This window comes from Peromyscus leucopus, chromosome 16_21, assembly GCF_004664715.2.
Source record: "Peromyscus leucopus breed LL Stock chromosome 16_21, UCI_PerLeu_2.1, whole genome shotgun sequence".
NCBI classification, from domain to species: domain Eukaryota; kingdom Metazoa; phylum Chordata; class Mammalia; order Rodentia; family Cricetidae; genus Peromyscus; species Peromyscus leucopus.
Genome location: NC_051084.1, coordinates 8635002 through 8659002, shown reverse-complemented (window position 1 = coordinate 8659002; position 24001 = coordinate 8635002). Strand labels below are relative to the sequence as shown.

Genomic DNA, 24001 nt, shown 5'->3' with positions numbered 1-24001 from the left:
GCCTCTGCCTCCCAAGTGCTGGGGTTGGAGGCTTGGACCACCAAACCAGGCTGAGTGTCCTCTTAATGAAGAGAATAGCAAGTTTCAGAAGGGGACCTTCTTACTGGATCTCTAACCAGCAACTGATGATGCTGGTTTCCTCTGCTGCTGATTGGCTACTCACACTGACTTTACCCAATCAGCACCAGAGAAGTGAATGCCCTGGTTCTTACTATCCTGGCAATGGGTAAAGAGAGGACATAGTTTCTACTATGTGAATTTGTCTTCTCCTCCTGTTCTGGTCTCTCATCTCTTCCAGTATGGTGTGTCTGTGGCTCCCCAGAGGCCCCTGTGTGGCAGCTGTGGTCCTGACGCTGATGGTGCTGAGTCCTCCCGTGGCGTTGGTCAGGGACCCTCGACGTAAGTGCACACCTCAGGGGCTGAGCTGCTGGGGTGGGGGAGGAGGGGGTCGAATTCTCACTGTCCAGGTCAAGTCACTTGAATCTGCTGATATTTTCTGTGACCACCCACAGTCCTCACATGAAATCCAAACTGTTTTCCCAAATAGGAGGCTGGCTGGCTGTGCTCTGAGATCTGTGTGAGGGGCCCCGATGTCAGCCATTGCTTTTCAGTTTCTTCCAGTAACATCTCCAGCCTTGTGACATATTCCCTCAGGGCCTCCAGAGGATTGATAATCATGATGTTAAATTAACCTCTTGCACAGGGCTTGTGCTGAGCTATGCCAGACAACAAGGTTTCTCTTTAAAAACAGAACTGCATGTGTGTATTTTATTCTATTTTGTATGTGTGTTTCTGTTGTTTTAACTACAAAAACAGTCAAACATTGAAGTAATCAAAAGGTTTCTCTGAAAACATCATGAAGTCATGGGAACAGGGTGGGCATCCCAGGGAGAATCCATGTGCGTCCGTCCTCTGCAGGCTGTGAGGCCGCTGCCTGGGCACCTGGGCGGCTGAGCCCAGGGCTCTGACTTTTTCTCTCCCTGTGTCTGTGCAGCCTGTTCCGGTGTGGGAGCTCTGTGGGGTGGTGGGTGAGCTCCCTTTCTCCTTGGGAGCACACAGCAGCTGAGGCAGCCTTAGAGCAGATGGGCTGTGTGAGCCGTTCCCAAGTGTGTGAGGCCTCTTCTAAGAGCCTGGGGTGGGTTAGAACCAATTTTGGTTTTGTTTCACACACCTGTACTTAATTTTTCTCCCACATTCTCTGTCTGGGACCATGGAAGAGGATTGAATCTCATCACCCCTCCCCTCAGGTCAGATCTGACAAATGAATTTGGCATTGAATTTAAAAAGATCTGGTTTGTGAATTCTGTGGATCTGTAACTCAGATAAGAGACTGTGGGTCAGTGTTAGGATCATGGTTTTAATTTCTGGAAACCAAAAGCCTATAGGAAAAATCCAAAATCTACATCATGCACAGAATAATTGAAGTCTGGGGTCTGTATGTGGGATATAAAAGACAGGGTTATTAGCTCTGCTGAAAGTGTGACCCTGGAATTCCAGAGCCATCTAACCCCTCTGCGCTTTAACTGATGTAAAATGGGAAGAGATGGTCTTTTTCATAGAGCTGTTTAGGGATTGGGAGGGATGTCCTGTAGAGCACTGGGGCCTGCTGCCACACTGTGTGCTTCTTCTCTGTGTTATCATCTCACTCATCAAAGGACACACAGAAGCTTCCAGACTGCCTCTCACCTCATTGTCACACTCCACAGACCAGGCTCCTGCCCTTGCATCATCATCCTTCTTACAAACTATTCTGATGGCTTCCAAAACTGTTGTTTTTCCTCCATTTTGTCTTTTTATATAAATCAGATTCATTCTCCTATCGTCAATAAAGTCTCAAAACACAGAGATCAGTGATTCCATCTCTGAAACTCTCAGCAGTATCTCTCTTAAAGTCATGAGTAGTGATGGCTGACACAAATGTTTTCCCACAAAGTAGACTGAACTTCTTCATCTTTCTGTGCATTCGGTGAGGTGATAAAGCCTGGTGCTCGCATGCACTTGAGTTACTTTTAACAGATCTCCCGTTCATTGTCTGAGTTAGATTAAATATGAAAATGAGAAAGTATACAACTATACATCTCTATAGAAACTACAGAAGCTCACATGACTGACTGACACCCTCTCCTGTCCCTGGGGTCACACTGGGCATCTGATTTTAAAAAGATCTGGTTTGTGAATTCTCTGGTTCTGTCATTCAGATAAGAGACTGTGGGTCAGATTTATGACAGTGGTTTTCATTTCTGGACACTTCTCCAGCAGTTTCCTATTAGTAACAATCTAAAACCTCCCGCCAACCCCAAGGCTCCTGAGTGCGGCTCCTCTTGATCCCACAGTCTCGTCTCTCAGCTGCCGCCCTCACCCCTGTGCCCTGTGGCTCATGAACTCAGTGTTGGCACGAGGTGTCACCTCAGCTGAGATGCCCCCTCCCCTGACACTGGCAGTCACACCCTCCTCCTCTGGCTCTCATCTGTGACATCTTCATTGTCACTCCCCAGAGTGCCTCTCTGTCCCCTGTCACTCAAGTCTCCCGTCAGTGCAGCTCCACCCCTCGCCTGCTTGTTCCTCAGTCTCACAGTTTTAAGCTCCAAAGGAGGGGGAGGGGGAGCAGGGGGGCATCTGTTTTCCCTCTCTGGATTCCCTGGGTGTGCAGGGTCCAGGCTGAGGGAGACTTCCTGTGTTCTGTGTGAACAGGATGGTAGTAGGAGTGGTGTCTTTTGAACTGGTGAGTGCTGCACCATGTGGGCAGGCATGGGATCAGAGGGGGCAGGTGTGGGATCAGAGGGGGCAGGTGTGGGATCAGAGGGGGGCAGGTGTGGGATCAGAGGGGGCAGGTGTGGGATCAGAGGGGGCAGGTGTGGGATCAGAGGGGGCAGGTGTGGGATCAGGGGGGCAAACCCCCTGCTCCCTCTGCCTCTGGAAAACAAGAGATACAGCTGTTGGGTGCTGATCTTCGGGGAGGTGACCTGAATATGGACACCACGCCTGTTCCTCTGGTTCATGACAGGATTGTTGTGTTCTCAAGTTTATACCCAAATGGGACATTTTTCCCTTGGAGCCCTGGGACCAGCAGTAGCATCCAGCCCTAACTGAGCAGGGGACACTTGCCTTGACCAAGAGTGTGTGACAGGGAAGCCCACAGGCTGTAACCTACACAGGAACCACAGGCAACTGGGGAATGCTAGGGTGTGAGAAATAATCTTCCCCAGGAGGAGCACACCACTCGGTTATCCAATGCTGAAGGGTCAGCCCTGAAAACATACATGCAAGTAACATTCAGAGACTGAGAAAGGTTTGTTGTGTATCTAGGAATGTATATGTGTATACATATATGTACATAGTAACAGTTAATGACAAAAGAGGCCTGGAATTTGAAAGAGAGCAAGGGGGGCATGTAGGAAGTCCGGGGAAAGGAAAGGGGCAAATGATGTAATTATACAACAATCTCAAAAAATAAAAGAGTCCCACTGGCTGTGTAAATCACACTTAAGGGCAGGCCCTGGGCCCAGCAGGAGAAGTTCCAACAGACAGTGAACTCAATGGTATTCTTGGAGGTCCTTCCTTCCTTCCTTCCTTCCTTCCTTCCTTCCTTCCTTCCTTCCTTCCTTCCTTCTTTCCTTCCTTCCTTCCTTCCTTTCTTTTTTTCACCGTAAAGATATTTTGCTTACATATTATGGTTTCATATTTTGTGGTTTTTATGTTCTTTCTGTGTGTCTGAATTTGTGTGTTTATGTTTCTTATGTTTTTTTGTTTGGCTTGTGTGTGTGTGTGTGTGTGTGTGTGTGTTGTTCTATTCTAATTTTTTTCCTTTGTCTTAGTTGCCTATTTGTTTTCTAGGGGAAAGAAAGAACGTGGATTTGGGTTGGTAGAGAGGTGGGGAAGACCCGTGGGGAGTTGAGGGAGGGGAAACTGTGATCAGAATATATTGTATGAAAAAGTCTATTTTCAATAATAATAATAATAATAATAATAATAATAATAATAATAATACCCTGGGAGATAAAATGTCCAATCAACCTCTGCATCCACTCAGGATCTGGAGGTCATAGGTCAGGGCTAAGGACAAGTGTGGGCACCTCCTCTCCTGTTAAGGCTGGGTGAGGTAAACTAGATAAGCCATGTTTGGTTGGTGTCCATGGGATTTCACCCTCTTCTGAAGAGAAACTGGATGAAGAGTGAGTGGGGGGGGTGGGGGGAGGGACTGGGAGGAGAGGAGGGAAGGGAAAGGAGGTGGTGATGTAAATGAAGAAAGGAAGGAGAAGAGTGGTGCCAGGCGGTGATGACACACGCCTGAGGCAGAGCCAGGCAGATCTCTGAGTTCAAGGCCAGCCTGGTCTACAGAGTGAGTTCCAGGACAGCCAGGGATGCATAGAGAAACCCTGTCTCAAAAACAAAAACAAAACCTCTCAAATAAAAAACAGAAAGGAAGGAAGGAAAAAAAGAAGGAAAGAAGGAAAGAGTGAGCGGGAGGGGAGGGTATGGAGGAAGGACTGTCCTGCCTCTCCTAGGAATGGGGCGATTTTCCCAGAATTCCTCCGTCTCTCCTTGTTTACACCCTTGTCAACCTGTCCTGCCTGGGCCCACTCAGTGGGATGTGGTGACATTGAGGAAGGAAGAGAGAGTTTGGGTCTGATCATTTAGGGCAGCTGAAGAGGGTCTGGGACTCAGGCATCCTGTCTCTAGAGAAGAAAGTAATTCCTGTCTCCACAGCTCGGTACTTGCAACAAGGTAAATGTGAGTGTCATTTCTACAATGGGACGCAGAGCGTGCGGTATCTGGAGAGACACATCTACAACCGGGAGGAGTTCATGCGCTTCGACAGCGACGTGGGCGAGTACCGCGAGGTGACCGAGCTGGGGCAGGGCATCGCCGAGTACTACAACAGCCAGAAGGATTACCTGGAGCAGACACGGGCCTCGGTGGACAATTACTGCAGACACAACTACGGGGTTTTCGATAGCTTCATTGTGCAGCGGAGAGGTGAGGGGCAGGGTAGGACCAGGGTGAGGGAGGGGACTGTGAGGGAGCAGCAGGAGGGCGTGCATGCGTGCATGCATGTTCAGGAATCTGTGTGCGGGAGCCGGCAGAGGCTGCTGGGTTCCCCGGAGCCAGAGCCTCAGGTGGTTTTAAGCAGCCTGACTCCGGCCTGGGAACAGAGCTGAGTCCTCAGCGGGAGCTGCAGAACTGTTAGCTCAGATCACCTCTCCAGCCCTGAGGAGAAAGTCAGGACCAGCTCAGATCACCTCTCCAGGTCTGAGGAGAAAGTCAGGACCGCCCAGGACAAGAGAAGGGGGTGGACACTGTGTTCATGATACATTAATCTAGCTTAAGTAGGAGAGTTAGGAGAAGGGGGTGGACACAGGGAGGTAACAATGCACCCCAGAGTGCCGGCTTCTCAAAGACAGAGTCACACAGAGGAGACCTTGGCTATGGGCTCCCACAGGAAGCACAGGCAAGTGTGTGTGGTGTGTGTGTGTGTGTGTGTGTGTGTGTGTGTGTGTGTGTGTGTGTGTGCGCGCGCGCGCACCTGTGCAGGGTTACCTTGGCATCAGCCTTATACAGTGTTTGACTCTCAGGTGACATCTCGAATTTTCTCTGAGAAACTTACTTTTCTCTCCCCTCTAATTTGATGAGAGACACAGGAGGAGGCCCTGCAGGTGCCTTGGATGGAGTGAACTCAGGAGCGACTACTGTTTCATGAAGGACTGACCCTGTGTTCCTTCCCTGTAGTGGGTGTGGAGTGAGATTCCCAGGAAACTGCAGGTCACAGCTGGGGACAGAGAGGCCATGAGCAATTGCTCCTTTGTTAGCTGGAGGCTTCAGACAGACCCCAGAGTGAGGGACCCCTCTCCTCTCATGTCCCTGGTTTCCTGGACTTCCCCTCCTGCCTCAGGTGAAAGAAAGTGTGCTGTGCTCACAAAAGCAGCTCACTGAGAATGAAGTGTCAGACCAAACTGTGTGAGGAGAGTCAGGGGCGGGGGGGGGGGGGGGGGGGGGGAGCATGACCTGTGAAAGGAAGATTCCAGAAAGAACTGGACCTCTGCAGGGCTGGGGACTCATGAGGGCTTCATGTGGGGAGGTTAAAATGTTGCAGATCCAGGGCCTAATTATGATTAATCTTGTCTCTGCCATGACATCCTTGACTACTGAGTGAAACCTTATAGGATGTGTGGAATTTTCAGACACATAGTTTCCCTGCTCAAAAGCCAAACTGTCATCACTGAGTACCTGAGGCTCATGGCCACGGGTCCCCACGTTGCTGTGACCCACCCACCTGATACTTTATTCATCAACTCCTTTGTTCTGTTACTATGGAAACATCACAGAGCAATCATCATGTGGGAGCATGGAATTTGGGGTCATCCTACTCTGTATTCTTGGGCCATGATCACACATACTTGGCTCTAGAATCAACTGTCCCTTGTCCCCTCTGAGGTGACACTGTGTCCCACACTGACCGATTACAAGGCACCTCTGGCTTTTCTGAGGCTTCTTAGGTCTAAATCCCCTGATGTTGTTTGTCTGTTTCCTTATTTACATCTTTTACTTCATGGGATGATCCACCTTTAATTCATCATTTCCTCGTTTAATATGCTAACATTACTGTCTTGATGAAGCTGATGTGTTTTCAGGTCCCATGTTCTTTCTCTGTGTCACGTGACGGTGTTTGCCTCATGTCCCCTTGTTAGATCTGCTCTCCTGTCTGGTGTGGAGAGGCTGTGGTTCCAGGACCCCAGGACACCTGACATCCAGACACTCAAGTCCCTTCTATAAAATGAGCCAGTGTTGCCATGTGACCTGTGTAGGCGGAAGTTTCTGTCCCATTAGCAACTCCCAAATACCCAGCAGCTGCTTCCCAAATAATTGACTCGGAGGCTTAATATTAATTACACACTGTTTGGCCTATGGCTCAGGCTCATTACTGACTAGCTCTTACACTTAAATTAACCCATAATTCTCATCTATGTTTAGTCACAGGGCTTGGTGCCTTTTTCTCAGTTCTGCCTTGTCATCTTGCTTGCTCTGCCTCTGGATGGCGACTCCTGACTTCGTCATTCCTCTTCCCAGAATTCTCCTAGTCTGGTCTCCCTGCCTATACTTCCTGTCTGGCTACTGGCCAATCTGCATTTTATTAAACCAACTTTAATAACAAATTTTTATAGTGTACAAGAGCATTATCCCACAGCAGACCTGTGTACCTGCTCCTGGATACTTAACCATGTCTGGGTTACTCAGGATGTCACTGGCTGCCCAGACAAAGTTCTAAATTTGACAAACTGAGGTTCTGTCCCCTTAGATGACTTCAGCTTGTGTCAAGTTGACATAAAACTATCCAGAACCGTGTGTGGTGTTGAAAACCCCATTTACAAAGCTCGAAGTGGGGAGAGTTTCTTCACACAGCTTGAGAAGATTGTGGAGAAATGAACTGAAAATAAGAAAAGAAAAGGAAGGCTTCTTTAAACCAGTTTTAGAGGAGGGGGAGATTCACAACAACAGCCATGAGAATGGCTGGTACACTGTGCTGTCCAGACAAACACAATAAGAAAACCGCCCGGCTTCTTCAGGTCAGCTAGGATTCTCCCCAGTTGCCTTCTGCAGCTCGTCCACTGCTCTGCATGGGTCAGGGTGCAGACTGCAGCACAGCCCACAACCCTGCAGCTCACAACTGACCGACCGACCCCTGCTGAGGTGACTGTGCATCCCCGGTAACACATTAAGAGAACATTGACCCAAGATATGGCAAAGCTGATTTATCTAGAGTATGGCAAAAACAGACGAGAAAAGACTTCTCAGTAAGTCTCTCCCCCAACACACACACAGAACTGTCGCCATCTATAGACAAAAAGAGACAGAATCCAGGGACAGGCGGGTATAATTTCCCTGTTGGGGAATTTACCACAGCTGGGAGATGAGCCTTCCTCTCCCTGCCAGGACGTTCACCTCCCCCTGGTGATTCCTCCAGGGAGGGGGCTGACAGCTGAAGTGTGAAAACAGACCCTAAGTCCTGGGACAACTGTGTTAGAATCTTAGTCCTGCCTGGACTTCACCTGGGTGGATGGAGCAGACAGACAGATAACCTGGGAGGACACTCCGCCCTCGTGACTTATTCTCACCTCCCTTTCTCCTCTAGCTGAGCCCAAGGTGACTGTGTACCCGACAAAGACGCGGCCCCTGGACCACCACAACCTCCTGGTCTGCTCTGTGAGCGGCTTCTACCCCGGACACATTGAAGTCAGATGGTTCCGGAACGGCCAGGAGGAGAAGACTGGGGTCGTGTCCACCGGCCTGATCCGGAATGGAGACTGGACCTTCCAGATCCTGGTGATGCTGGAGACGGTTCCTCAGAGTGGAGAGGTTTACACCTGCCAGGTGGAGCATCCCAGCCTGACCAGCCCTGTCACAGTGGAGTGGAGTGAGTGGGAAGCTCCTGACTTGTGAATCCCCGCCCACCAGGGAGGGGGCGTGGCTTACCCCTGCCTGTCAGCTCTCTGACCCTGAGAATCCCCGCCCACCAGGGAGGGGGCGTGGCTTACCCCTGCCTGTCAGCTTTCTCTGCCCACACTGTTTCCACTGGTCTGTGCTGTCCTCTCCTTCAGCGCGGCTCACAGGGGCAGGTGTGTGATGCTTCAACAAGCACCGTTGCCCCCTGGGAAGCACTTGTGCCACCACACACTCTTCTGAGCCTTCCAGTGACTTCACAGGTCCAAGACCTGGTTGGCCTGGGCTGCAGCCTCTGCCTCTGGCTGGGTTGTTTCGACTGCTGCTCCTGGTGACAAGCAGCAGCCCAGGGTCATGGCTGACCTCAGGGACGTCCAGTCCCAGCTCTGCCTTTGCTTAGGTCTGCCACCCTCAGGACTGTGGGGTCTCAGAGCTCAGAGGCTTCCTGTCAGCTCAGGCGGCCATATTAAGTCTCTTCATGCCGTGAACCTCTGATGTTGGATTGCTGTCAGACATCACCAAGAGTGTTCAATTCCAGCTCTTCTAGAACAAGCTTCTTCCTTGATCTCAAAGATCTCAGAATCCTAGAAGGAAACGGGATTTGGCCTGAAAACCTCTAAACATGGCCTCCGTTCTCAGGGGCACAGTCCACATCTGCACAGAACAAGATGCTGAGTGGAGTCGGGGGCTTTGTGCTGGGTCTGCTCTTCCTCGGGCTGGGGCTGTTCATCTACTTCAGGAACCAGAAAGGTAAGGAGCCTGGTGAGGGTCAAGACTTCACAGCATTTCAGGGAAGAGCCATGGCTCTGTTCTCGGGATGTCACTGGCCCTGTGACCCCAGGTTTCAGTGGACTCTGAACCCAACAGTCTGGAGTTGAGCCCTCTCCCTGTCCACACTCCCCTCTGCCCTGGCTGCTGTGGGCTGTGATGCCAGAAGAATCTCGGGTAGCAGCTCGTAGTCTGGGGACATGTGTTTGGGGACAGATCTGCCTCCATGCACTTATGTGTCTATTTTGTTCTCTTTTCTAGGACAGTCTGGACTTCAGCCGACAGGTAACACCCTTCAGTCTTCCCTCAGACAGATCTGCTTTCCCTACAGTGTGGGCTGGGGTGTGATGGACCCCAGACAGAAACACTGGGGAAGGTGTAGATCCCAGGGTCCGGCCAGCGGTGCGCACTGAGCCTCGTTCCCGCACTTACTGAAGGCCTGTGCTCTGAAGCAGCGCTGACTTGGGGCTTGAGAAGTTCCTCTGCTCACGTCACGCTGTCAGGAGAGGCCTGGGGTGGGGAGAGAAGCCACTGCAGGGTTAGGTCTGGAAAGGCCACTGTCCCCTGTGCTCTGCAGGACTCCTGAGCTGAGGAGAGGTGACAAGGCTGAAGGAAGAAGTCCCCTGTCTCCATGGCATGAAAACGTGTCCTGTCTGGTTTGCATTCCTCCATTGACACTGCTTTCCCAGGACCCGGCTCCTCCTGACTCTCGACCCTGCAGACCTGTGCTCCCTGATGGTCTGCTCAGCCCCGGCCTGGGCCTGCAGCCCCAGGACAGAAGTTCTCTCACCTCCCTTGTCCCACTCTCTTTTGTCCCCCACCCTTTGTCTGGAGCTTCTGAGCCAGATGATGTCATGATGCTTTCTCACATTTTTCTCAAATAAACAAAGAATGGAAATCACCTGCCTCATTGACTTTCAAGAAGAAATAGCAACGAGAAAGGAATGACCTCTGTAAGACACTGTTTGTGCAGGATGAACATGGTAGATTGTATATAAGAAATAAAAATTCAGTGTTATACACTACTTGTTAATTAGAATATATTTCCGAATTGGATTGAATTTGAAAAGACAATATATGATCAGATCACACACAGCTGTTCAAGCACACAAGGAGGGAATCTGTGAGACTATGTCAGAGGAGGGAGATGCTGCTGTGGTCCTTGTCACCGTGTGGGTGAGAACACAGTCAGGGCGATGCTCTGAATCCCCCGAGCTCCGTCCTTGCTCTATGGAGCAGCTGGGTGGGAAGAGAAATGTGCTTGCATTGATTGAGAATCTGGGCGGTTCTGCTGTGGGGTTCCACCTGATGAGGCAGTCTCCAGACTCAGATTTTCCTCTGTTCTCCACACACAGAGACACACATTAAAAAAAAAAAAGTGAACCATTAAGTGTAACAATGAATTCAACTACAATGAAACTAAGAAACCAAGCAAAATGATGGCTTTCAAAAGTGTATATGCTGGTCAGTTATTTACTGAGGAAAACATGTTTCCTAGAGAAAACAAACCTGTGAGGATCCGGGACATGGCTTAGTGGATGAAAGCACAGGCTGTGTGATCCAAGTGACCTGATTTCACTCCTAGAGCCCACACAAAGGTTAGAGGAACAATTTTTCAAAGTTCTCCTCCTAGAGTGATGGACACACATTTTTAAAAGGAAATTTTTAAATTAAATGGAAAAAGGAAAAAAAGTGGTTCAAAGACTGATTTTATAGGATGCTAAAACATACATATCTATTTTCTTTCCTCATGTTTTTGCTCATGTGTGAACATGCATGTGAAAGCTGGAGACTCACACTTGTGTCTTCCTGAGTTACTCTCCACCTTCTTTTTGAGACACAGTCTCTCAGTGGACCGAGAGATCTCTGGTTAATCCCTCTGTCTCTGCCTCCCAGACAATGGGATTCCAGGTCACATCACCCAAGGCCTGGCTCTTTATGTGGGTGTTGGGACCCTGAGGTCAGGTCCTCACACTTGTACTTACAGATGGAGTCGTGACTCCTGCTGTACGCATCCATTTCAATAAATACATTTGATATCCATTTTCTGTTGATTAATGTGCAGTCAGAATCAGAACCCCGACTCCTGAGACTGATGTAAGAACAAGAAGAGGTTGAAGTGAATAGAAGAATCTATCTCCAGCTCAGTCCTGTCAGTAAAATAAATCTCTGATGAATAAAATTAAAACAAAAATGAACACACAACAACATGTTATTGGGTCCATCACCATCACCCATTACTACCATCACTGTAAACACATGCGAGGATAAAAATCCCCTCTGAACCTCGAAGCTTTGGTGGGCAGGGGTATAATATGTTCAGAAAATGCTTTGACAATGTCTTAAAAAGTTGTGCATCTTAGCCTAGTGATGATGGCACACACCCTTAATCCCGGCACTTGGGAGGCAGAGGCAGGCAGATCTCTGTAGTTTGAGGCCGGACTGGTCTACAGAGTAAGTTCCAGGACAGTCAGGGCAACACAGGGAAACCCTGTCTTCAAAAACAAAACAAAAACAACAACAAAAGTCCCTCCATTTCCATATAACTCAGCAATACCACCTCTTAGAACTTGTCACCCTTAGAACTTGTCTAAGAAAAAGCAAAACAATGCCCCCCCCCCGCCCCCAGGAAGGTAGTGGCAAAGATATTTGGAAAAATATTAGCTTCTGTAGCCACACCACAGAGACAACCTAGATTCCCACCATCTGGTAACCGGGAACCACAGCCACCTTCAGGATGCTGCCAACAGTCCTGTGAGTCAAACATAGGAAGAGGAATAAACTTGAGAAAGGTGTGAAGTGAAGGAAACCAGACACATAGACCGCAGGTCACGTGTGACCCGCTGAGGCACAACAGAGCTGTGCTCCTGGTCTCAGGCCCTCACTGTGAGACTCCCAGGTAACAGGACAGTGAACTGTACTGGGGTGGGTTTCCACAGCTCCCACCCAACCTACCACCTGACCCTGGCTCTGTCAACTTCTGCGCATGCTCAGAGATTGAGCCTCTCTCTTTTGGAGCCCAGTAGCCAATCTTAAAAAGAAGGCGGGTTCCAGCCTCCAGTGCCCCCTTCAATCCCCCACACAGCACCAGGTCAGGCTCAGCACTGCTCTGGGACCACACTGAGCCTGAAGAGAGATGTTCAGGAAGACCTGTGGCCATTTTTGCTGTGAGTCCCAGAGAAGGAAAACAGAGGCATGTTTTTCCCAGAGTAGCAAGAGAGACACGACCTTGTGCCTTGTGGCAGCACTGAGATCACATGCTGAAAACACAGAGATCTTCCCCGTGCTGGCTCAGCAGACCCCAGAGAGCCACATCCAGACTCCTCACCGTCGGCTGACTGTCCTCGCCCAGTGTCTCCCTCCTCCCTGCTGTTATCCTGACCCTGGCAAGGCTGCCTGCAGCCACACACTTGCCTGACACAGTCTCTCCTGCCCTGTATTCCAGCATCCAGTCCCAGGGTGGCTCTGGTCTCTCTGTCCCGTGCTGTGTGTCCCACAGTCACCCACCCGCAGTAGCTGATCTGCAGGTTATTGATTCCAAGGCAGCCAGAGAAAGCTTCTTGCTTGGAATCCTCTATGGAGCGCTACAGGAATGCTGACATTTAATTCATGTGAGAACAGTCCTATGGGTTCAGAGTCTGTAGCAAAGGTCTGTGCAGACCGATCCAGGTTCCCAGAAACCACCTCAACTGCCCCTTCCTCGGGAAATCAGCCTCTGCTCTGCCTCCTCACATCAGCAGAAGTGGAGACTGTCTCTGCTTTGCCCTCAGTGGAGTGGAGCCCAGACCACCCACGGTTTGGGGGAATTTGTAGCACTGTTTTACCTGAACGATCAGTATTTTAAATTAATACTGAAGGAAATAAAGAGATGTACAATTTTAAACAGCTTGCTTTTGACATTCTTAATTTATAGAAACAATGTACAGGTTTCAGGTACAGTGTGGGTCAGTCCAGTCCTCCTATAAAGAGATGTGGGGGCTGACTCAGTGGTTAAGCACACTGACTGCTGTTCCAGAGTGTCCTAGTTCAATTCACAGCTCCCACAAAATGGCTCACTACTGACTGAAACTCCAAATCCATGACTCTGGTGTCGTCTTCTGGCTTCTCTGGGCACTGCATGCATATGGTGTAGACATCACAGACATACATGCAGGCGGAATGTTCATATACATAAAATACTCAAATCCTAAAATAAAGGTATATCATTTATAAATTATCAGAATAATATGAATGAGTTTTGACAGCATCCCTTTTAGCTGTAATCTACTGTGTGCCTGTCATATGATTTTTTTTCTGCCATTGTTATTATATAATTATTAGGAAAACTCACCTTAGCTTCCCTTGATCAGTACCTGTCACAGTGGCCTTGTTTCTAGGTCGTGGTTTCTTTGTTGGCCACAGTAGTCTCACCTTCTTCTTGGTGCAATTAAGAACTTCCCCATAATACTGGATGTGGGGGTCTCTGCAAACACCTCACCAGCAGAGTAATGACCCCTGTGAGACAAGAAGGAAATCCTGTTCAACATGACTCGGGAGCTCCTGTTGTCAAACTTCTAGAGTTTGACACTGAGCAGTTTATTTTAGGCATGTTTACGTACAGTACAATTAGGAAAAATGTCTCCTGGTGTAACACAATTCCTAGTTAACAATAAAGCTTAAGGCAAAATTGCATTGAAACCCTTTCCAAAGTGCATGTTACTTCCTCCATGAAGATGGGTTCCACAGACAGACTACATGTGTCATCTTCAGGACCAGCGGAAGTCATGGTGTGGACTCAGTCATACAGAGAGAGTGGGGGGTCACCAGGCTAGCAGCCACCCATTCCCAGCCTTCTGGGTGGTAACAGATAACACAGCACTCCCCTAGAAGAGACAATTGTTTGTCTTTAACATTCCTGGGTTCTCTAGCGCTTATCTGTGAGTGTTTATATGATTTTTTAAAGAAAACAGAGTGACTTTAATAGAGGTCAGGGTTGAATGCATTACCTCTACAGCTATTCTAATTAATATAGGCAAGCATAAGAGAATTATAAAAATAGCTAACAGAGGACCAAGAAAGGGAGACGCCATCTTAATCATGATGGCTATTCAAAGGTCACTTGAGAAATTTCGTTTATCTCTTTATGCAAATCATTAATTTGATCATCAATAGTATGAGAAAAATATGACACATTAAAGAAATACATGCAGGGAATTGTTGACAGCCAAGATAATATGTGAACAACAAATAATCTACAGTAGCTGTATTTTTTATAAAACTGTGGTCCTCCATTCACGCATCTCTTGATTAATCTATGCTAATACTTTTGCTGTACCATTAGTAGTTTTACTAATCATGTAGACCATCTTTGAGACCTCCCTCTGTAGTCCAGAAACCATTCCTGGGATGAGCAGTAAAGAGCAGCTGTGGTTGCAAACATGTAGATGCAAAGAATTGTTACAGTTTCAGGAGAGCTCTTGATTCCATTGATCAATTGCAAAGGTTTACTGAGCAAGATGGTGTAACACTGTCTATTCCATATAGCTCTTTGTAACCCACAGGAAGCGGGGTATAAGTAGCATTTTCACACACACACACACACACACACACACACACACACACACAATTCCATCTAAATGCAGTTGATTACCAAAGGGAAAGGTGTGATTAGAGGTGGAATTCCAGTAAGGAGAGATGTAAGTACATTCACAGCATAAACAATGTAATTAAAAACAACGCACCACTGACAGGAATATGGAGAGAAGCCTAGTGAATATGGGTGTAGGTGGATACCATACTGTCCCCGTTATTTGTGTATAGTGCTTATGAGTGACTCCATGCCACACAAATTTCTTTTTTAAGAGGCCAGGGATAGAAGTCTCTTCTGATACATTAAAGATCGTTCCTGTTCACTGCCATGCTCCAAATGAAGCCAGGTGTTATTTTCCAAACCACTGGCAAAAGATAGCTGTAATCTAGGTACAATAATATCAATTTTTGTAGAAATGAGTTATGGGGTCTTCCTTTTCCTCGTGGTCCATTGGCCACCAGACCACGAGGACAAAGGGAGAAGAAGTAAGTGTCAAACAGAGTTCAGACACTTGAGAATACAATGGAAAGAGCCTTCTGGGAGACAGCTTCAGTCTTTATCAAACAGCTCAACTTTATTCCAGAGTGAGGGGACTGTATAAAATGGGGACAGCAGCCACAGCATCACCTAATTTGCGTTTGGCAGCATGGTCCTATCATACAGCTGGAGCACAATACCTAATTATCATATGGTTGGGCAGCAGGCGGAGAGCATCTGCAGGGATCTGTGCCAAAGGTCACACCTAAGATGAGTCAGGCATCCAGGCTTAGGAACAGTGTAGCTAGAGTTTTCCTGCCTTGCCCACAGTCAGGACAAATCTTTGTCACCCGCCAGTCCCACAGCCGCTCAGACCCAACCAAGTAAACACAGAGACTTATATTGCTTACAAACTGTATGGCCGTGGCAGGCTTCTTGCTAACTGTTGTTATAACTTAAATTAATCCATTTCCATAAATCTATACCTTGCCACGTGCTGCTTGTCCTGGCAGCGGCTGGCAGTGACTCCTTCTGCCTTCCTGTTCTTTCTTTTTTCCTCTCTGTTAATCCTGCCTATACTTCCTGCCTAGCCATGGGCCAATCAGTGTTTTATTTATTGACCAATCAGAGCAACACATTTGCCATACAGAGCATCCCACAGCTTCCAAATGAGGTCAGGCGTCCAGACCTAGAGCCACTACCCAGAGAGGGTAGAGAGGGAGCCCTGCTGCAAAGGGAGTCTTCCATAGGACACCAAGCTCAGAGATCTGTCTGGACACAGTGAACTGCAACCTTAATCAGTGGGGTCTTCCAACAATGCATCAGATATTCCTTTTGTCATCTTTATACAACTATAATTTCCACTATCAGAGCTTTCTAAAGAGTTTAGTTATGATAAAAAAAAATCTGTAATATTGTATCATACTGATCAATTAGATTAGTCCAACCAACATAACCCCCATTCATGTGGTTAAATATTTGTACACCATCTTTTGTTCACACAACTTGTGCTAAAGGATAAAAACAACCCTTAGCCTGGCAAAACAGCACCACACTGTCTCCTGTTACAGGTGTTCCATTTATCCCGCAGACAAGGCACTTGGTAGTCTCTGGGATGCTGTCCTTGTGGGATGCATCAAAGTGGAAGCCGTCTGGGACTGTGCTCATTTTCAGGAAAGACACAGACAGTCCTAACCTCATCCTGGTGTTAAAAGAACATCAAGCCCTTTCTACTGGTTAGTTTCTAGAGTTTTACATCTGACCTGTCACGTTTCAACAGGAATGGATTTATTTTTATTTACTTTTTACATGGTGTCCCCTCAATTCTAGGATAGCAGAGGATTCTTTCCAACTGCTTCAAGAAAAATAGAATTTATTTTCCCCAAATGGTGAGATCCCATTTCTGTCCTGATCTGATGTAGTTGAGCTTAATCTGCAGTATACCAAGACACAGAACCAGAGCAACAGATCACAGTTAGGAACTCTGTGAACACCACTGGGTCACATCAGGATGTCTGTGTGAAGCTTCAGGTGTCATTACACATGATAAATGCAATTGTGTTCTTCCCAGAATTGGATACTGGAGGAGATGTGGGAAGGAAGGAAAATTCCAATCATTAAAGCAAGGTGTCCAATTGTTATAGGTACCCATGAATTCAAGTGACTAAAGCCATTCTGATACAAAAAAATCTTCAGAAGGTGACTGTGAAGCAGTGTGATGTCATAGCTGAATTGGTGAGATCTGGAATCATGGGAAACTCTTGAATCTAGAGTATATTGTTTGCGAGCTTTGTGTCCTTGCATGAGGTTAGTCAGGATCACTTGATCTCTCCATCAGTGTTGGTGACAATAGTACTTTCCCTACCGTGACAACAGAATTAACTAAAAATAAGGTGGAGAAAAGGCCCTGGGGACCCAGCTTATCTCTGTCCCCTTGATGCTCTCGGTCTGTCCTCATAGCTCATCTCTTTCCTTTATCTCACTCCCGACCCACAGAAGGGTATGGGGTTGGGAAATTTTCTTCTATGATTTTTTTGAAAATATCTTCTGTGCCTCTGGCCTGGGCTTCTTCTCCTTTCTCTTTCAATAATATTCATAGATTTGGACTTTTTCTGGAGTCCCAGATTCCCTTGAGGTTCCATGCCTGGATTTTCATTGTTGTTTGGTTGGTTGTTTAAGATTTAACATTTTGCTTCACTGGGGTATTCTTTTCTTCTACCTTGTCTTCAGTGCCTGAGAATCTCTCTTCCATGCCCTGTACTCTGTTGGTGAGGCCTTCCTCTAAGGTTTTTGTTTGACATCCTAAATTTTTAATTTCCAGTTTTATTTCATTTTGGGTTTTCTTTAGTGACTCTAATTCTTTATTAAATTCTGCTCTTATATCTTGAATTGTTTTCATTATTACACTCAACTGTTTGTGTTCTCACAGACTTTGTTAAGCGGTTGATTCATATCTCTTCAAGATCCTTGAATATATTCTCAGTTGCTATTTTGAGGTCCTTGTCTTGTACCTCAGCTACATTGCATTTCTCAGGTCTACTGCAAAAAGGTTATTGGCTTCTGGAGGAGGCATATTGGTTTGGCTGTTCATGTGACAGTAGGTGACTTCAATACCCCACTCTTGCCAATAGACAGGTCATCCAGACAAAAGCAAACAGAGAAATCTGGAGTTAAAGAACATCATAAACCAAATGGACATAGCAGAGATCTACAGAACATTCTATCCAAACACAAAAGAATATGCCTCTTCTTAGCAGCTCATGGAACTCTCTCCAAAACTGACCAGATACAAAAAGCAATCACAACAGATATAAGAAAATGGAAACAATACCCTGCAACCTATCTGATCAACAGCAGAAAGTGTACAAACGCATGGAAACTGAACAACTCACTACTAAGTGAGAAGTGGGGCAAGACAGGAATCAAGAATAAACAAAAACTTCTTAGAACTGGATAGAAATGGAAACTCAACACATCCCAGACCACTGGGCACAGGACGGCAGTTCTGAGGCAAGTTCAGAGCCCTTAGTGCCTACATCAGAAAATAGCAGAGAGCTCACATTAGTAACCTAGTGAGTTGCCTGAGAGCTCCAGAGCAACAAGAAAAAAATAACAGAAAGAATAGACAGCAAGAAAAAACAAACAAGCCTAGGGTACCGGTTGACTAAAGTGACCCTGAGGCCCTGGGCTGGTGGGCGTCACCACAAGGAACAAATATGTGATGGAGAGGTGGGAAAGATATAAAAACAGAGCGGTGTGCACTAGGGAGAGAGGTGGAACTGGGGGCTTGACGGCGGTGACAGGAGAGGGGGGCTGAGGTCGACATGCTGTCAGTGCCCAGTAGGGTTGGCGGAATGGTGCGCAGCAGCCTGGAGCTAATGCAGACACAGACTCAGCCCCTGAACCTGCTGCCTAGCCTTGGAAACCCCGGAGCTCTGGGCAGTGATGGAGGCCCGAGACGAGGAAAGGTTCACTTTCTGGATCAGACCCCCTGAGGGACCATCATGGTCCTCGATACCACAGGAGGCCACGTTGGTGTCAGAATCCATGCCGCTGCCCCAGACCTCGATGAAGCCTGAGATCCATGTGGACATACGCAGTCTGTGCCACTGCCCGGTGCTGATGAAGGATATGGGATCTCACTGTGATCCCTGAGATTGCGTTATTCACCGGAAAAATCTGTTTCTAGTTGTGGTGTGGCTCATCCTCAGCACACATCTTAAATCCAAGAGCTTCCTGCCTGAATATTGTAAACAGCATTCAATAAAGTCAACCATTAGTCAGGAGGCAGAGCAAGCAACCAGTTCACAGGAAGTGGACATAAGATTATTAAGAAAAACCATAGAGAGTAAGAGGGAGTCAGGAGAATGGATAGAGAAATGCACAGGAAGTAGAAGGGAGGGACATTGAGTTGGGAGAGAGTTGTTGAGACTGAGGAGAGAGAGATGTCTGGGACATTGGCTGGAAGAGGAATGTCAGCTGGGTGCTTTCTCTGCCTCTCTGGGCTAGCAGGCTTTCACCCCAGCATCTGGGTCCAGAGTCTTTATTGGTAAAAATCAAATGATTGAGATTTAGTTAAAAACAGCATTTGGTGCTCTAACGTGTAGCATGACCTCACCCACAGAGAAATCATGCCAGCTGGGGACAAAGAGAGAAGTTAACATATGCGGCATTACACCAGAGAAGTCCTCAAAGAAAGAGTTAAGTAGTATTAAAAGGAAAATCTTTCCCATGTTAAGGATGGGGACTATCATAATTAGAGTGTTACAACCCTGTGTAGTGCTACATTAGATGGCTTGAAAATAGAATCAGAATGAAAAGATAAATGACTTAACTGAGATTGACACAATTCTGACTATAATCACTATCAGTCTGGTAATTCGTATTTTATCCTTATTAGTCATAGTGGGGTTTTGTGCGAAATATGAAAAGTGGATTGATAAAATACAAGCCTTAGAAAGACATAAATGAAAACAAAAATACTCAGACACAGACAGAGGAATTTAGATAAGAATCTACCATGCCTCCTCATGAAGAAACTGAAGAGGAGTGGCCCAAGGTGTTTCTCAATGGCAAAGGTTTACCTTCTCTGTTCCTTGATGATCTGTATTCTTTATTATACTGCCAGCCTTTGCCATGTCTTCTGCATGCTCCAGAAAGCCAGGGTCTTCTGTTTGGATTATCTCTAAAACAAGACATTGTCTCTAGGGAACACCTTGCCTCCAATCTCTTTTCAAATGACCTTGTTTACCACAATTAAAACATCTGATATTTTGATTTTTCTTGAAACTTTTACAAATTACTTCTATCAGAGTAGCATCATAAACTACTGATATTGAAATCTAATATAAGCCTATTTCTAATCCATTCATCTGTTGGTGCTGATCTTGTCTTTAAAGGCCTAAACACCCTTTTGCATTCAGAATTAGCATTTTCAAAAGCCAAAGATTCAATTAATACTTGCCTGACTTCTGGATCTGATACTATTCTATTTACAGCTGAAGTCAATCTTTGCAAAAAATCAAGGAAGGCTTCTTTGGGGCCCTGTATAACTTTAGTAAATGACTCAGACTTCCTTTCTGATTCTTCAACCTTATCCTAAGCATTTAAAGCTGTTAAAGGACGTAGTGCCAAGACATCATCATCAAATTCAAACTGTCTTTGCAACTCAGCACACTGACCTTCACCAAGAAACTGATCTTGGGAAATAGTAATATCTCCAGCCCTATTCCGTTGTTCTATGGCCCTAGCTTCCTCTTTCCACCATGTTTGCCATTGTAACTGAGGACCAGCTTCCAATATTGCTGTTGCCAAATCTTTCCAGTCTTGGGGGATAATTCTGTTCTGAGTTGTCCTTGAATTTAACATCTGTTTCACATAAGGTTAAGGCATACAATACTTAAATCTCCTCAAATCTAACATTTCTGTAGGATTCCATTTAACTTCTTCATAACCTTGAAGCTGCCTGTCATCTCCTGGGAGTTCTTCTATAGTAGTGGGATAAACTAAAGTTGGTTTTCTAACAACCTTGGACCCCCATCTTCAGGCTCATCATACATTGGCATGGTAGATTCTTGTCTAAATTCCTCTGTGCCTGAGTATTTTCCTTACTTTCATTTGTAAGTCTTTTTAAAGCTTGTATATTATCAATCCACTTTTCATATTTGGCACAAAAATGACTACTATGACCACTAAGGATCAAATATGAATTATAAGACGGATAATAATTATAATCAGTATTATGTTAATGTCAGTTAAGTCATTTGTCTTTTCATTTTCTGCTTCTATTTTCAAGCCATTTAAAGAAGCATTGTACAGGGTCCTGCATTATGATACTTCCCATCTTTAACATGGGAAAGATTTTTCCTTTTACTATTACTTAGCTCTTTCCTTGAAGACTTCCCAGGTGTCTTACCAAATCGGCTGACCTCTCAGTTTGTCTGCCACTGGCATGATTTCTCTGTCCTGTGGGTCATGCCCCATGTTGGGTGCAAAATGTTGTTTTTAACTAAATTTTGATTGTTCTATTTGATCAACAATAACTCAGGAGCCAGATGCTGGAGTGAAAACCTGCTAGCTCTTATGAAGAGGCCTGACTTAACATTAGTGCAGCCATGACAGGCTGCAAACTAACAATATTAGAAGTAGGCCTCACCCATACAATAACCAGGAAAAGCCACTAACTGTACCCTGTGGGGAACCAATCAGAACTGAGACAAACAAGTATTAAATGCTCTAGAACATTAAGGAAAGCTTACATAATCTATATACAGGTTGACAATTTCCTTGCAGCGACACCAGTACCAATCACTGTTTGACAAAAACTTTTGTGCCCCACTCCTGCCCAATCAGGAGTTCAACCTCTATCTGAATCCAGAATCCCCCTACCCACCCCATCCTTTACTGCTTAAAAACCCTGTCTCAACTGAGCTTGGGGCTCTCCCTGATCCAACTGCTAGGTTGGAACAGATGGAGAACCCAAGCTCAAGCTTGCAATAAAAGCTCTTTGCTTTTGCATACAAACTCAGACTCCTGCTGATCTCTGGGGTGCTCATGATGTGGGCATTAACACTGAGAGGCACAGAAATCACCAAGCTGCTCCTTCCTCCACCATCGTCCCAGAAAGAGAGTTTTCTCCTATGCCATCTCAAACAAAACTCCAACCAGAGGTCCCTCTCTTTTACTTCCTATACTTCTCTCTGTCCTTCGTTGTGGGGAAAGGGCTATGGAGCCAGGTGCTAGTAAAGCTGGCCCCCAGGGAAAGTGTAAAGAGAGTGGAACTCAAATTGCTTACAAAAAATATGATTGGAGCTTCAGGTCAAGAAATATGATGTCAGTACATGATTCCTCATAGACAACACTGTAAATACTGTAGACTAGGTGTGTGATTGGGTAACCTTTAAGCTGATCAGCCCAATGGGGCATTTACCCCCACCCCCATCTTGTTTTCTTTATGCTTTAAACAGGAGCTTGTTTTTAAATAAATGAGTCCTTGCCTGACTTGGCTCCCTGCTGCATCTGATTGTCTCCCAGAAAAAGGGAGGTTGGGGAACGGGTGAGCAGCACACTTACCTTTCCTCGGTTTCAGGTCTCCCTTCTTGGGGGACCTATGTTTCCGGTGGGATAGGACCCCACACTTCATCCTGACTCCTTCTTATTCTCTGTTTTTTTTTTCCTGTCAACTGGTTGCTTGCTCCACCTCTTGACCTATGGTTCATTTTATCTAATCCTGTTTACAATATTCAAGCAGAAAGTTCTTGGATTAAAGGTGTGTGCTAGGGCTTAGCCACACCACAGCTAGAAGTAAGTTTTATAGTAAATAATGCAATCTTGGGATTCATAGAATAATTAAATATTGATATATGAAACATTGATATATGAAAGAAATATAAATAGAGTCACTGTGATGGCTGTTCTTGGTTGTCAGCTTGACGATATCTGGAATGAACTACAGTCCAGAAATGCAGGGCACACTTGTGAGAGATTTTCTGCTTGGTTTGAAGTGGGTGAATCCACTTCTAGTCCAGATCTTTGAGGCAGGAAGACACATTCCTTTAATCAGATCATGAGTCCTGAAGAGCTTTAATATGGGTCACACCTTCTGCTGGGGTTCTATATTAGGACAGAGAGGAAGGAGCATTCGGTCCTTTGCCTGCTTGCCCTCACCTTGGTATCACATCAATTCCTTCAATGGTATGGGAGCCTACTTCTTCAGGATTCCGGCATCTATAGAAGACCAGCTGAGACATCCAGTCATGTGGGATTTAGCAACTATCAGAAACTTGGACTTTTCATTCACAGCTAGCCAATGTTGGATTCACTGGACTGCAGCCTATAAGTCATTCTAATAAATCCCATACATACATACATACATACATACATACATACATACATACACACACACACATACACACACACACACACACACACACACACACACACGAGTAGGGGGAGATTCATTCCATAAGTTATGTGACCCCTAGAGAATCCTGACTAATAGAGTTACCAAATAATAGGAGAGACACCACCCCAACTAGATGTCTTACTCCACTAAGTAAAATTTCCTGTGCCAGGAGGTTACCTCTTGTTGAGTTGTTTGGAGAAGGGGCCCCATGAAAACCCCAAACACCATTGGTTACTGTCAAGGCTGTTGGATGGTCTCTATAACCTGATGGTAAGTCTCTGTTATTGAAGAGAACACTTATATATGTGATTGAACATGGAGAAGTTGACTTGATGCCTAAATGGAAGCTTCAGCTCTCCTGACTAGAGTTCATGGTACTGAAAGATACTCTGCTTGCTACCAGAGAATAAAGTATCTCCCTACCACAATCCCTGTGACCTACAATGGTGAACCTCCCTGCATGATATACTCTTGCAATTGTGGCACAAATGTTATGAGAGTTACCAACTACTTTCTGCTTGAGTTTAAGGCACATTCCATGAGATGGAGTCCATAACTGACAGTACTAATGTAACCAAGAACCTGAGACTAGATAGGTCTCAGGCCAAAACCTAATACTACTATTCTGCTAAAAGAACATAGCAGAAAAACAACTGCTAATGACATATCGCTATACCCATAGATGAGTACCTTGCTCAGCACCCAGCATAAAGCTTCTTGCAGTAGATGGGAACTAATACAGAGACTCACAGTGGGCAATGTGCAGAGAGTGAGAGACTTTGAAGCACTCTGTCCTAAATGGAATGTCTTTAATGCTTTCTCCTCAAGACTCAAGATCTAAGTCAGAA

At 46.1% G+C, this 24001-nt stretch overlaps 1 protein-coding gene across 2 annotated transcripts in view; it reads left to right on the top strand.

The window, feature by feature from the left end:
* Positions 1–215: 215 nt before the first annotated feature.
* LOC114705818 (H-2 class II histocompatibility antigen, I-E beta chain) overlaps positions 216–24001 on the top strand; it is a 48076-nt gene continuing 24290 nt past the window's right edge. The window contains exons 1-6 of one of the 2 annotated variants that reach the window (XM_028887934.2): positions 216–399; positions 4708–4977; positions 8129–8410; positions 9076–9186; positions 9466–9489; positions 9782–10105. In XM_028887934.2, the coding sequence (XP_028743767.1) occupies positions 300–399; positions 4708–4977; positions 8129–8410; positions 9076–9186; positions 9466–9489; positions 9782–9795 (801 nt within the window). In that variant the 5' untranslated portion in view covers positions 216–299 and the 3' untranslated portion in view covers positions 9796–10105. Of the gene's footprint in view, positions 400–4707; positions 4978–8128; positions 8411–9075; positions 9187–9465; positions 9490–9781; positions 10106–24001 lie in introns of those variants that run through there. The other variant, XM_037199499.1, reaches the window with a different exon arrangement.